The following is a 15430-nucleotide window of genomic DNA, read 5'->3' as shown; positions in this document are numbered from 1 at the left end:
CTTCCTATTGCGTTTTTTAAGGATGTATTCATAAACGAAATAGGCAAACACTACACGTTTTCTTCTGTACACATCCATTTTGGTTGCCATTCAATCTAGTACTGGTGGGAGTTTTTCGGCGAACTCGCAGCGATGACGCTACGTGTGCACTGTCACGGGTTTCCTCGCTGCGAGCTCGCGCGACATTTTCCCGCTCGTGTGCATCGAGCCTTAGACTTTTTGTGATGCAGTAGGCAAGTGACTGAATGAAGAGACAAGGTCGGTCAGTACACTATAAAAAAATGTTCAGAACTAAGTGGGTGATCACATACATATTACATTAAATCCAAAACCTGCAGGAAAAAATGAAAATTTGATTTCATTGTTCTTTTCTACATCACATATTTATATAAAAACTTTGACCTTTCGGGAACATGGGGGTTGTAACCTCCCGTCCTCTTTTGTATTCTTCTTGTTTCATCAACAAATCTTAACAAGGGAGACATGATTATTTTTCTAAAACCATGCTCTTTTAAAGATTGAAGGGACATTTAAATGTACAATGGGTATCCTACAAGCAGAGCATGACTTTCAAACGACAACCATAAAAGGGTTACTGACAACTACAAAGAAATTAAACTTATTGTTTAACAATTTACCTAATAAGTACACTTCTAATTAGCAGTACAGTAGAAACATACATCAGAGAGCAATACCGTTGCAACTGAAACAAATTTTAAACTCTTGGACAAGAAAACGTGATTTTAGGATAGGATGTTACTTTTATTGGGAAACTGATATTTTCAACATGTCAATAAAGTAATATGTTATTCATCTGTTTGGTGATAATTTTATTCAATTTTTATAATAATTCTGTACAAGTCCTTTTTATGAGCTAAAGGACATCATTTTTGTAAAGTAAAACGTGCCTGCCTTGTGTTATTGGGGTTTCATTCGTCTGCAATCTGATGATCAGATACGCAATCTTCTGATTATTTTACCGTGATGATTCCTGCTAACACTGGGCCACAAAGGAGATAATGCGAGTACAAATGATATAAAAACATCGACAAGAAAGTAAAAAAAATTACCAAGCCGAGAGAGGAGCTCACTCAACTTTCGGACTGTGATCATGCAGTTCACGTTAGTATTCTGGGTTGTGACACCACGTGGACTTGCAAGCGTGTGACAGTGTTTTGGACCTGGTGACAGCATGTTCCTCTGAAATGCTGGTTCCGTTCACATGACGTCACAACCTTGAAGATCAATATCGACATCTTCACCATGAGAACCTCAAGTCTCACATAGAGGAGAAGCAGTTATACAACCTTGAACATCAAAAAACATTTTGCAACACATCTAAAAGCTATGAACAATGAATTCAAGGGAATAAAACAAAACATTGTGATGTTTAGTCTGCGAAGAGCAGTGCTAAAAATGTTTAAAACAAAAAGCAGAAAATTTCACCGAGATCTCCTGAGAGATGCTTCACAAAGCTTCAGTGATACCAACAAAATTCTGACATTTACGAACTAGATGGAAGACAACAGATATGTGGAAATCATAAATTAAAGCAAATGAACCGAACCAGATATTCAGTGTATTTGGTGGATGGATTTTCCTCAAGAAAAATGGAAGGTTATACACAAGGAGCGGAAAGAACATTAGGAGCACGAACAAGCTACAGACATTATTGGTAACCAGTTCTGGTCAAAAGGTGACCAACAGTAAGCATCTTATAAAGATATCAAGAGAGACCACACGACGCTGAATTCAAGTTGGTACGACAATCAATACTTGTTCACAGGTCACATTAGTTTCGAAGCATGGACATGACAAGACTAGTGTTGCTATGGCAATGATTGCATCATAATTATGTCAAATGCTGGTCATACTGATCTTTATTTGCTATGCACACATTTTAGATGTTCCCATCTTGCATTCAAGCATAAACTTTTTATTGATCTCACTCCCAAGATCAGTGGCACTCTCTTTAAGAGCTATTTATTTAACACTCACCATTATCATTGGTCATAAAGTAAACCAATAAATATAAGTCAGCACCTGAAGGTGAAAGAAGACCACTCACAGAACATATACCCAAGATAACGGCCCATATCCAAAATAAAATGTGATGTGACTCAAGCAAAGCCATATTAACTTTCACATTTTCTTTTAAAAGAACAGTTTTTTTTAAATTATGATTCACGCAATAATAAGTAAAATGGGCATGTTTCATTAACAGGGTTAAATTTTGGCATGATTCACAAGGTTCTGTTTTACTTCCTAATGAACTTTTGTCAGGTTAGATTATCACCTAAAACTTCAAGGAGCTGCAGCTAGAGACAGGCACATTAATAAATGGAAGGGCTTTCATTATATAATTCACGTCCTTGGTTAATTAGATCTGCACCTAAAATTATGCAGCAAACATATACCGACAGTACAATATTCATCATGTTTTCAGTCAGTATGAAAAGCATTGTCGCTGGAATTTCTATTCATGCTTATCAGTAGGAATCACGCAGCATCTTAATTTGAGAATTCTATCAATAAAATAACATGCCTTCTCAAATGATTTGTTTACTACACAACTACACAAAAATGAAGTATGACAATTCACATTGCTACAAATTTCTGTCATTTTATAAGGAAAAATTAGGATAAGAAATTTGTGTGTGTAATATGTTCATTATTATGGGAAAAAATGTCAATATACACTTAAGTTACAAATGAAACTTTATCTCATAAGATATTAATAACATAGGAATACTACCAACTAAGTTATGACACTGGAACAGAGACGAAAAGGCATCTCTGTATTGCGGTGAAATATATGGAACAAAATTCAATTACACCACAAGATGGGGGGGGGGGGGGTAAATGGGAGGGGAGAGATCACACAGTACTCCTTGAAGAATGAACAAAGATTTGTGATCCATTGCGACTGTGAAGACACTCATTCAAATCTTCAGCTCATTTCATTAATGAGTACCCATCAGATGCAACTGAAACCAATTCTGGTACTTCAACATCCACTTGCAATATGCCACTGTTGTATTCCAACCACACAAGTTCATTACAAAAGCAATCTTCGTCGCACTATGAAGCCCTTGGCGACTCGTCCATCCACAGCCGGTGCAGGCGAATCTGTTGGCAGAGACTGAATGTTAATATACGAGAGGCACGCATACAATTACAATATATTTATTTAACCCTCTACTGCTGCAATAAAAAGAATAATGAATTAGCAAAGAAAATTCTGTACGCTGCACTAAGTAACACCTGTGTGGGTATTTTAAATGAGAAATCACATTCCCTTAGAAACATGAACACTGGACTTACCTTGTGCATTAACACACGTGCTGTGACAAAAATGCTTTTGCCTTCTAGAACAAGCCTTTCTTCTTCTTGTCCTTTTTGCCATCTACTGCCCTGCAGTAACAAAGCAAAATTATTAAAACATTCAGCAGTTTACCAAATACATAGTTTCTTTAATCCTTTGTGGTTCTCTGATGGACTATATGGGATTTAGAAATTATTCTAAAGAATCTACAAGAAAAGTGAACTGACGAGTAAAAAATACATTTCCAGAACAGAACATTGATTTTTTAGCCTCTGTCCTCTCTGCAGAGCCAATACTTCTACAATCACTACAATAAACCTTTGGCAAATAGCCAATGACAGCCAACTTCTTGGTATAAAAGGTCACATGTATATTGGTCCCGAGGGAATAACATTTTACCATGAGCCCCACACAAATGCCAATGCTGAGTACTTATATCTCACTTTATAAACTTTTCTCATTACCCTTTCTTCCTCTGCCACCCAAATTACTTCTTTTAATTAATTATTTGATATTAGAATCAGAAGGTTTAGACTAATAATACTACTTACAATTCAAACATCATCTACAGAGAGGAAAATAAAGTAAATTCTTATTTCTACAGAATAATTAATTGTTTTTATTAACATCACTACCAAATAGTTTACAAGAAAACTTCCTATGCACGATTTGAATTTTTCACAGCAGTTAAGTTGGAAGGTTGCTGTCTTCAGGGTCGTTGCGCCATGTAGTCTGGTAGAAGTTTACTGACGTTTCAAGGTCCATCGCCCTAATGATGGCGGCAGCACAGACTTCTGAAACGTCGGATAAACTTCTACAAGACGACATGGCACAACAACTCAGAAGACAGTCATCTTCAAGAAAACTTCCCACTTAGAAATTCAGACTAAGCTGACATACATTTATCTCTAAGGTGTAAAATGCGTAAGGTTTCATGCTGATTTCTTATTTACTCTTCACAACTTGTACTGAAAGTGGGGTATTATATAAATGCATAAGACAATGTTTATAAACAATGTTTTGTTATGATATGCAAATATGAAGTGCAAGCAAATATTCCTGCCATTCTCCTTTGTTCTTAAGAAAGTGCTACACATGGAAAATTTATGTAGGATACACCCTCAGTACCTCTGTTCCCATTACAAAGGCTACTGAACTATTTTTACCATCATATCAGTTTATACCCAAAGCTTTAAGATTTTGCCTACAATATTCAAGCCACTAGCCCAAAACTGAAATGTACATCATGGAAGGTCTGCACAAGCTAAACTTATTTTTTGGGAACAATATGTAAGTGGTTGTACTCTATATGGCCTTTATTATATTCCTACTAAAGACTGAAAACTGCTGCCCTCTCCAAGGTTTGCTGTTCTTACATCATCAACATCATGATGTGTTCTTCATGTTCTATCATGGGCATGTCCATGTATGTCTGTCACAATTTTCCTATGGACTTGGCAACCTGCATGACTAGGTCATTGTTGCAGCACTGTTACAGCAACGGGAACCAAGGCCATTCTTGCCTCAGAACGATGACCTCAGATAACAACAATGACCAGATAATAATGGTGTCTTTGATACCTCTACGACATTTGTTAATCTATAATGTGATGCCACGCAGGTAGAGGATGTGTTAACATTTGTTAGGGAATAAACGTAATTCCCATAATCATTATTAGTTCCATTTACACATCACTATTACAATGTATCACTTTAAGGAAACGTGTTTTGACACGTATTATGTTTAGTATACTGAATCTGTGTAACTAAAAACCCATAAAATAAGCAGAATGTTTTAATGTAAATTAAAATTAAAATGAAATATGTGATGGAATGTTTAATATGGCTTAAGGTAATGAATTTACATAATATTCTAACACAAAAAACACAATAAATAATTTAAATACATGTTCTAAGTACAAATTAGAGTGGGTAGCTTGCCAGATGCATGCATGTGAACACACAGGGATCAGAATGTAATACCTCTATATACATAAGGTGTCACATCTGTGACACATTCAACTGAATATTGACAACTTGTCTGAAGAGATCGGTACAGATACTAGATAACAGATGCACCCTTAACTCCCACAGATTGTAGGCATCAACACTACAGTTGCAGTGTCATTAAATAAACCATAAATAAACAATAATCTACTTTTATGAACTCAATGAAGAATAAGATAGACATAAAGCAATCAAACTCAACACAAAACTGATGATCCCACTCTACGGCAAAATAGCTGCTTTAAATTCACCACCTGTTTTTAGCAATTTTTACATAAGTTACTGCACCAAAATCATGGGAAAATTATAATTTGCAAGACTGACTGTATGAGAACAGACAAAATTACTATCTACATTTTTTTTCTCAAATACCTACATAACCAATCTTTTTTTAACAATATATAATCTTCTATTCCAACATTCTTCATAAAGACAACATAATCTCTAATAACTGAACTTTACCTCTGTTAAAAGAATTTCAATCAGAGTAATTATCTCCATTTTTTAAACATGAATAAATACACTGCTCAGGATAGTTTTCCAACAAAACGTAAATGAAACAAGAAAACAATAAACCCAGACTTTAGCAGTTCAAAGTTTACGAACTATGTTGTGTTCTGGTTCTCAATTTTACAAGTCATATAGCCTCATACGCGTGTCTCTATTTGGTGCTTTTCCCCTCTTTTCCTGCCCCTGCTAGAATAAGCTCTCTGCTATCTTGTCAGAATCCAAAGAGGACGACGTTTCACCACAGGAATTCCCTGCATCATCTGAGCTCATGGAATTGCTCCTGGCAAAATGTATTTTACAGCTGGAAAAGGATACAGAAAAATGGTGACAATCTTCAAACAATCACATGAAAATTGGAAGGGACAGGAAAACACGGTTATAATAAACACATCCAAAATAAATTAACATAAGAACAACGAACAAGCTAAGAACTAAATACAAACCTGACAAGAATTAATCTTTTCTTCTGGGGACTCCATGTACAATGCAGTTCACTACGACATGTGTGGACAAAATCTGTACTACTCATGGGGTTCATTTGGATGTGAAATAAACACTTAAAAAACCGAACATATGACTCGTGTATGCTTTCATTACTGAAAGGAAAACCTTTATAAATTGTTGCAATTACTGAAAACACGAGATGGAAAAAGGTTGCTTTGTACAGCAAGGTCCTATAGATACAGAAGAAACAAATGGATATTTCTTATGCAATTTTTAACAACCTCAAGGAAAGTTTAAAAATGACAGCAATTCTAAAATAGGTCAGGAGAATAAAAGAAAGCTCACATTACAAGTAAGACTAGTTCTGTTATCAAATTGACCTTCAATAATGGTTCCAGTAATGGATTCTCTGCCTGAGTGGTGGCATCGTAACATACAATTTCAACACCTGGTTGTGGATTTCTCAATAAGATTCCCAAGGCAATAAATGTTACCACCAAATGTCACAGCCAAGTGGTTAGTACTCCAGTTGTATATTCAGCAGCATGGCATTCAAATCCCAGCCCAGAGACCAGCCATCCTGACTGAGAATTTCTGTTGTTTCCCTTAGTCCATCCAGGCAAATGCCCAGTAGCACCTTAAATCAGGCCATAAGTGCCTCCTTCCAAATCGTTTCCAGTTCATTATTCATTAATGATCCTACCATCTGATACTAAATAGTTTCAGTTACAGACAGTATGGTTAAATAAACGACAAATAATAATTTCATCTATAGGTCACAGAACTGCGCAGTGTTCTGTAAAACCAATTTTAAACATGCGGTAACTGAATGCTTCAACAGCAGTAACCAACTCCACTGCACTTAAAATTATTCCTCTTGTTTGTTTTCTGGCATTTTTAGTAGCAGTTGTCTATTTTTATTGTTTTGTTAACACCAAATCACATTTTCTTTAAACACAGATAAAGGCAGAAAAGATGCAGCAGCCTATTTCAAAATGCAAACAGTTTGAAGAAATAATAGCTAAAGATGAATCATGAAAACAAAATGGGAACATTTTAAAATGACAGGCCTGAAGGGAAATTGAATGTTACCATGTCAAATGTAAGAAACTGACAGATAATGCATATCACGCAATGTCTAGTAAAAGAAAGAAAACCTTAAGAAACTCGGACAGAAGGCAGGAACACAAAGATAGCTGTGAAGCAACACTCACTCTTTGGAATTTGCCTCGAGACTTCTCCTGCGTAACTCTTCCAGCGTGACATTGTTACTCTGTTCCCACGCCTGTTTCTCTTTCTCATAAGATTGTCTCCTTTCTTCTAATTCACTGATTTGTTGTTCCAGAGCTTTCTTCATTTGTTCATGCCGGCGCTGTAGCTGTTTGAAAGACAGTGTAACGTGAAATTCTACGACACAACACAAAATCTGAAGAATCGCCTTCTAAGAAAGTGTCTACGAACAATATTCTAACTACAAATTAAAAAATAGAACTGTGATATACAATTAAAATTTCTTTTAGTTTTTATTCCAATGAACATAAATCCATGTCAATTCAAAGGTTTCACTACAAAAATGTTTCACATAAAAGTTATGGTTCTTAAAGACAAAATTTGGTAACAATCGTAGCAATATAAAAACTTACATCTGCTTCTGAATCCCGGAGCTTCTGCTTCTTCTCCCGAACCTTCATTTCAAAGACCTGTTCCATTTCTGACTCCATTTTCTTCATCTTCACTTCATGATCACGCTTCTCCTCTTCCATTTGAGCCAGTGGATTCCTGTACACCCATACAGACACATCATTAATTTGCATACTGTACAATCTTCTAGCAAGTGAAGTGCAGGGAAAACTGCAATGATGAAGAAATACCAGACATGTTTGTGGCTTTCAAAGAACATCATTAATTTCAAATGATAATTTTCATAACATGATAAGTTGTATGCAACATTTATTTTTGATGTGTACAATTTTTGGCTGAAACAGAAAACATCAATAATGAATATGATTTTATGTTAATCACAACCTTAGCAATGGCCTGTTATTTTTTCAGAAAAGAGACTAAAGTAACATAATAAGCAGGGGAACAGACAACAGAAAAAGGCTAACAAACATGTCTCAAAATGCACTTGTTATCACTGACACGGCTTCAGATGAACCAATAATTCCAGAGACCATCTGGAGTTCTATCAAACATTATACACTATGGACCTACTGAATGCAAAAAGAGGAAAGTCATTTAAGACCTAAACTTGAATTCCCATGCTTATATTCAACCATGGCCACAGGACACACACATTAGCAAATTCCACTTTCGCTACAGTCCACACCTTTCACTTTGAAGTCAACACGATTTTAAACGACCCAGAGAATGTCTGTTGTCATAAAAATAAATAGCCCAAGTTGTATTTAAAGGCCTTGAATTTCTTAAAATACAGGTTTAATTGTGTGTGGGGGAGAAGATAAAGAAGTTGCAAGAGCACCATAGAAAGACTTAAAATGTGCTGTTGTGGAGAGAGATTAAAGGAGACAAAATGCACAAATGTGACACGATGAGAGGCAGCTTTCTCTTTTAAAGTATGATGTGACATCATTGACAAGGAAAGAGAATATCATTTGTGCATCACAATGCACATCAAATGGACCAAACCTAGGATTGGACAGTGCTGAACTCAAAACTTGACTTGTTAATTTTTAAGTGTTCTTAGCAACATGAGAGATTGGAGATAGGAAATATGATCTATTCAGGGCTGGGTGGTGTCCTGAAAAGGTCAGTGTGGTGGCCCGACAACCAGGTCGAGTCTGGTGATGCTGTACCGGATGCTTCAGACATCCATTGAGAGAGTGGTTAAGCAATGCCAGTACAAGCGATTAGGTCAGCACAACGTCCTTTTCAAGACACCACCTGACCCTAGCCAGTTCCTTCTTTCCTCTCTCCACCCTCTTATGTTATATAGTTCTTTTCTCCCCTGTACATTTCCTTTCCTTATGCTCCTCCTTGTCCACCTGTACTTCTCGTCTGGAAATCTACCTGATAGACCCTGAAGGGCCCTTATAACTGAGAGCTGCATCCTTTATTCTGTCTCTCTTGCATGTCATTTCCACCCCGCCCTTCTGGCCAGGCTATGGTATGACCCCTTGCTCCTGTTGGTTCCTTTCCCCTCACCCTACCCCTCAATGTAGTTCCCTACTCATCCAGTCAAGGTTCTACCTTGACCAGTGGTTCATATATTTCAAACCAATTCCTTGCATGTAGCTTACTCATCACCCTGATGATCAAGGCAGCAAGGACTTCTACCAGACCTCATGGTGTAACAACCCAGAAGACAGCCATCGCCAGACTAGCCACCATGAAAACCTCAAATCCCATGATATTAATTATCACCGACTTTGATCTACATGTAAAGTAGCCATTACACTGATCAAATTTTCACAAAACTCGCAACTGTTCAACATTACATGAATAAATTAGACACCAAATATCAAAATTTGTTGAACAGTTAACATGCTGATGCTAGGTCATGGAGACACAGACAACCTTCAAACATTTATTTTTACTTAAAATAAATGTCCAAGAACTGAAATGGAGTGAACATAAAACAACAAAGTACGTGTATCAATAGTATTATCATTGATATGGATGCCAATTAAAATAATAATCTGTGGTTCTCATCTAATACTGGATACTGCGATAGACCCGTTCCTGTGCACTGCAGGTCCCAACTTTACATTGGCTTGATCCATAGACATTTGGATGAGGCAAGGCCTCTACTGTGTACATAGGACAGCACAACACAGAAAGACACGGACAAACATCCATGGCTTGAGTGGGATTCGAACACACGGTCCCAGTAACCAAGCGGTACAAGGCCCACGCCTCAGACCGCGCGGCCACTGCGGACCCCTCTCATCTAATTAAAATTGAATATCCAAAGCTTACAAATTACACTGAATTGAGACCTATCCATACTAACGTTCTTGCTAAATAGCAACACAGATAATAATTCACTGACTGATGTGCTTTCTTATCAAGCCAAAATTATAAGAGATTAATCTATCCCATTTTATTTGACAACAGATGAACTGTGGAACAATGTTTAATAATTTATTTTCTGTATTTTCAACATACAATTTTCTCCTCTGTTGTTAGATGGTGCATGCAGCTACCAAAGGCATTCCTTGAACATATGCAGATCATTTCTTTACCATATAATAATACAGAACATTAGTGAATGGCTCAAAATGGCTGGGCTGAGAGGAAAGCAACAGAGCTACTGCGAGTGAACATGTTAATAAATTATCCAACATGCCAAACATCAGGAGTTATTTCTCCAAAGGCACAACACAAAGACAAATTGGAAAATGTCACTAATGTATGACATCACGAATTCAAATAACATCAACCCCATTCGAGAGAGAATAAAATTACTCCAAGTTAAAACAGGAATGGAACATACCACAAAAAAAGAGCATCAACAGTGGAGGATCATATAATGCAACTACAGTAGTATTATGGAACATACTGTGTCCAATTGAAAGACAACACTTTTTCACACATCAAATTGTAACTCAAGAAAATACATGTAGTATTTGAGGATTCCACAGGATGGAGGCAAAGAGGGTCATTGCACCAAGTACTTTTTGGCTGTTTGCCAATGTTTCAGAGTAGGATACTGCCTCTATCTTCAGAGCTAAATTTAGGTAGTATGTTCCACCTCATAAAACCATCACTTTCCTTTTACCTGACATGTGGTAACATTTTACTATATCTAAGACGGTGTATAATTATGACTGAATGAAGTTGGGAGTTGCATTTTAGCACCTAATACTTATATTATTTCATATGATATTACTGTAATAACATTTCCACTGCAACTAAGAAAAGGGATTTTGTTACAATAAACAGAAATGTGACAAAGTAAAATTATGATATCCCATGATCACAGCAAAACTGATGGAAGAATGGTATTCACCAAAACCCATAACTAGAAACAGAACAAACAACTTCTAAATTCTCTGGAGGTCAGGCTATGAATTTTATTAGCATAAATTATATCAGGGGGACTGTCAATAAGAAAGTTCCACCCTCCTTCAACAAAAAGGCACGTCTCTCAGAAGTTAATATGTTAAGTTTAAAAAGCATATATAAAATTGTGAAACTATACATCTGATTGAAGATTGCCACCTTCTGGGTTGTTGCGCCATGTAGTCTGGTGGACATCTACCAGACTACATGGCGCGGCAACCCAGACGACTGCAATCTTCAGACTCTCCGCTGTTGAAACCTCAAATCATACATACTTCTGATCACTGTTACTAATTATGGACATTTCCGGACACATTTTAGGCACCAAACTACTGCCCAAAACTGTATGACAGAAGACCATGGTAATACATCTGCCGTCATAACATAGAAAAAGAAACTTGGTCCTCCCAAAGCATTTCCTCTCCCTTTGTCACAACAGACTTGACGTTTCTTTCTTCACGCATGACAAAAGAAATGGCCATGGCATACAAAAATGGTCTTTCTTTTATTTCTAGACACAAAAAGCCTACATCTATCTGCACAGTACAATACTCAATTAGCAAATAAGGAATAAAGTTTCCACTGATTGCCAGGAGAACTTACCATACGGTCATGAAACTGTTCATCACTCCTTGAGGGCATACACTAGACAACAAGGAGGGAAACATTAGCCAAATTATTGAGGAGGCATATTTTTTAGAACAAAACAACAACCATTTTTGCATGCACATGTCTACAAAGTCACAGTAGAGCAGTCATCCCAGTAAATGAAGTTAACAGCCAGTTAGTTATTCAAGTGTCGTGACTATTCTGAACGAACGCAGAATTCTGCCAACTGGTAACACTGGTGTGACTATACCAATCGTATATTATATGAATACTAAAGAACTGTATGTAGTTCAATAACTGAACAAGAGGTAAATTTCATTATGGAAATATAAATACTGGTTAATGTAACAATTAACTCATCACAAACACACAACATTAAGAGAACCATGCTCAGCTACACAACCACATCTAAGAGGTAAACAGAAACAAGGTACATCAAACATCATGTCAATAAACAAATACAGTGTAAAATATATCACAACAGATTTAACCTCAATTGTCACGTTAGCATTACAGAAGAGTATCTGCATGCTGATACCATATTTCAGTCCTGCATTGTCCCAGATTCTGTCAGGAGCCCAAACTTTCAAAGTTGCCAAGTAAAGTAAAAATAAAGTTCGCACTTCGGGGGAGACCTCAAGCCTAGATAGGGGTGAGTGGTCAGTGTCACACCCTGGCCATGCTTTACACCCAGGAAAGGACAGGACAGGAGGCTGGGTGAGCCCCAGAGCCAGTCTGGATGCAGAGGCTAGAAGAAAAATCCTCTGCCCCTGTCGGGGATCGGACCCCAGTCGCCCATACTGACTGAGCTACTCTGGCTCCCAAAGTTACTAAGTACAGGATTAAATAAGTGAACTGGATAAAGTGACAATGTGCTTTTTTTTCTTCTATGTTCCCATTTGCTCACAACACTCAAACTTTCAAGACTATACTGTGCCAGTCAGAGCTCAGTTCAAATCCAGACAGTCTTGAGATGTGGAAATAAAATGGATATTTCTGTATCAGATCATGATTTACAAAAAGAAAAGGAGGTAGTACGATACTTAAATTGAACTCACACAAAGGGATAAATACCGTTATTAAAAAAATCCACATATACAAAGCTGAAGAATTTAGATCAATACTAAATGATCAGTCCACTACAGATTCTAATATGTTGATTCAGCTATTGAAAAAAAGTGGACCAAAAGTAAAACTGACAGCAAGCCATATAAAAAACAAACTGCTTTCAATTGCAACCTGGTACGTTGGTATCAGACTAACACAGTGTAGAACAACCAGTCACACAGCAGAGGAGAAACAACCACATTAAGTAACAACATATTTGATATTGTCAAGTGTGAGTGATCAAGATTTCTGAAAATAATAGGCAACTCAAAAAACTAAAACAAACAAGTGATGTGGTAAAGATAAGAGTGACCTAGGTTATGACAAATAAAAACCAGGAAGTGGAAAGTGATGCATGAGAAGTGAAAATGATAAATTCTGAACTATAATAAATTTTAACAAGGTACAATTATTTTAAAAACTATTTTAACTTAACCCCTTTTATACCTTCAATTTTAATTTTTCAATTTAAATTTCATAAAGACATTAACATTTCAAAATGCAAACGTGCGTTTTAACACACATGAAATAATGAAGACACTGAAGATGGTGTCATGAAGGCTGGTATGTATAAATTTATGTTAAAACACCCTGCTGCACCCTGCATGAGCCACCAAAGTTGTGTAGGATTTGAGGTTTTCATGGCGGTAAGAAGAAAGATGGCTGTCTTCTGGTTTGCTGCACCGTGAAGTCTGGTAGAAGTTTAAAGACGTTTCAGAGGTCCTTGCTGCCTCCATCATAAGGGTGATTGCAAAGACCTCTAAAACGTCGGTAAACTTCTACCAGACTACAAGGCGCAACAATCCAGAAGACAGCCATCTTCTAGCAGAAGCAGTTCTGGACCTGCTTGTTTGGCCTGTGACCCATACCGACATCCTGAAGCTTCCCTATCATTAATGGTATACAATTCTGACACCCCTGTACATTAGGTATGGCTCAGAGCTAATCAGGCAAGACAAATTTCTTCATGAATTATATCACATACTCATTTCTCTCTCCCTCTCTCTGACACACGCACACAATGTCTACTTTTGCCAATTCACAAACCCCTCCAAAAGAATAATATTCTTGTTTACATTATTTATTAATTGCTTGATATCGGATGCCTCTGGAGATGTCTGATGACCTTTACTGCCCTATGTAAACACTAGTCAGATCCAGAATCCATTTCTGAGTTGGGGGGGGGCGCGTGCGCAAGCATCCCAGTGATTATGAAGATGGTCACCAGAGGGGACCTACAGTTTACCATAATCACCATAACCTTGTTAGGCAAATTTGAAAACAGGAGGATGATGTTGAGATTAGTTAAAAAGCTAGAACTGAATACAAAAACTGTCAACAAAACTCATAAAATAATCTCCCAACATTGATGCCTCCAAGGCAAATAAATATACCAATACACATAACTGATAAACTCATCTGAGAGGATAAGAACAAAATAAGCAGAGTTTCACAGTAGCATAATAAATCATTAATGGGTCATCAGGGAATATAATCAGAATTTACAAATTTCAAAGAGATGGTTCATCTCTGAAGTGGAACCTTCTACTAAAGGTCCACAAAATGAATAGAAATGTCAAATAGCTATTTATACATGTACAAGCAGTACCCAAATTTAACACTTTCTCTCCCTCCTGCTCATGAAGCCAACTATCATAACATTCTGGCATTTTCATTCCACTTTCTGTCAAATGTAATTAATTGAAGCTATCCAATTATTACCTCCAAAATACTGCTAAGGAAAATTAAAATAAGGACTATGTAAAGGCAATGTACTTACCATACATAAAAAACTGACATAAATTAGCATCATATAATTTCCAAACATCTATGAACTTTCATCCAGTACTCTCAAATACAACAATTCAGTTTCCATTGATTTAATGCCTATTACTTTATAAAAATAAACACAAACATTGGTGCTGACAACTTGCGTCACTTACTTATTGGATATGCGTGTTGGCTTGCCATCAGTGCCCAACCCTGCCAGCTTGCGACACCTGTAGTTCTCATAGTGTACGTTGTTTGTGACATCTTTCAGGTCCTGCAGGTGCGTGCGTATCAGCATGTTACGTAACGCAATGAAGTCGCAGTGTTCCAGATTCTCCACTAAAGTGAACACACAACAATATCAAACGATGAATCTACATACATTCAAAGTGCATGGAAATTTTTATCTGTACTTGTCCAGAAGAACACTAATGGTGATAAAAGTTATCCTTTCTTTTAATGACATATAATGTACATATGAATGAACCACTTTTTGAAACCAAACATCACGAACTCTGTGTGAAAGTGTCACAATTTAAAAATATACATTTTCCATATCAAAAAGTGACAGTGAGTGTTAAAATAGAACAGATCTCAACCTTTATGATAAACTCGAGCAAAATTCTAAGCATA

General features: G+C 36.8%; 1 protein-coding gene across 5 annotated transcripts in view; it reads right to left on the bottom strand.

The window, feature by feature from the left end:
- Positions 1 to 813: 813 nt before the first annotated feature.
- The window catches only part of pnut (septin 7-like protein pnut), a 47389-nt gene continuing 32772 nt past the window's right edge, over positions 814 to 15430 (bottom strand). For 2 of the 5 annotated variants that reach the window (XM_087340668.1, XM_087340687.1), the window contains 5 exons: positions 14971 to 15136; positions 11915 to 11956; positions 7930 to 8065; positions 7501 to 7664; positions 5147 to 6143 (listed from right to left, as the gene is read on the bottom strand). In XM_087340668.1, the coding sequence (XP_087196794.1) occupies positions 6029 to 6143; positions 7501 to 7664; positions 7930 to 8065; positions 11915 to 11956; positions 14971 to 15136 (623 nt within the window). In that variant the 3' untranslated portion in view covers positions 5147 to 6028. Of the gene's footprint in view, positions 3130 to 3324; positions 3415 to 5146; positions 6144 to 7500; positions 7665 to 7929; positions 8066 to 11914; positions 11957 to 14970; positions 15137 to 15430 lie in introns of those variants that run through there. The other 3 variants (XM_087340676.1, XM_087340680.1, XM_087340673.1) reach the window with 3 other exon arrangements.

The sequence above is a fragment of the Zootermopsis nevadensis genome, unplaced genomic scaffold (assembly GCF_977971745.1).
Source record: "Zootermopsis nevadensis isolate Lab colony 2312 unplaced genomic scaffold, Znev_1.0 Znev_ptg000003l, whole genome shotgun sequence".
Lineage (NCBI taxonomy): Eukaryota > Metazoa > Arthropoda > Insecta > Blattodea > Termopsidae > Zootermopsis > Zootermopsis nevadensis.
The sequence above is the reverse complement of the archived record's forward strand: the minus strand, read 5'-3'. Positions and strand labels throughout refer to the sequence as shown.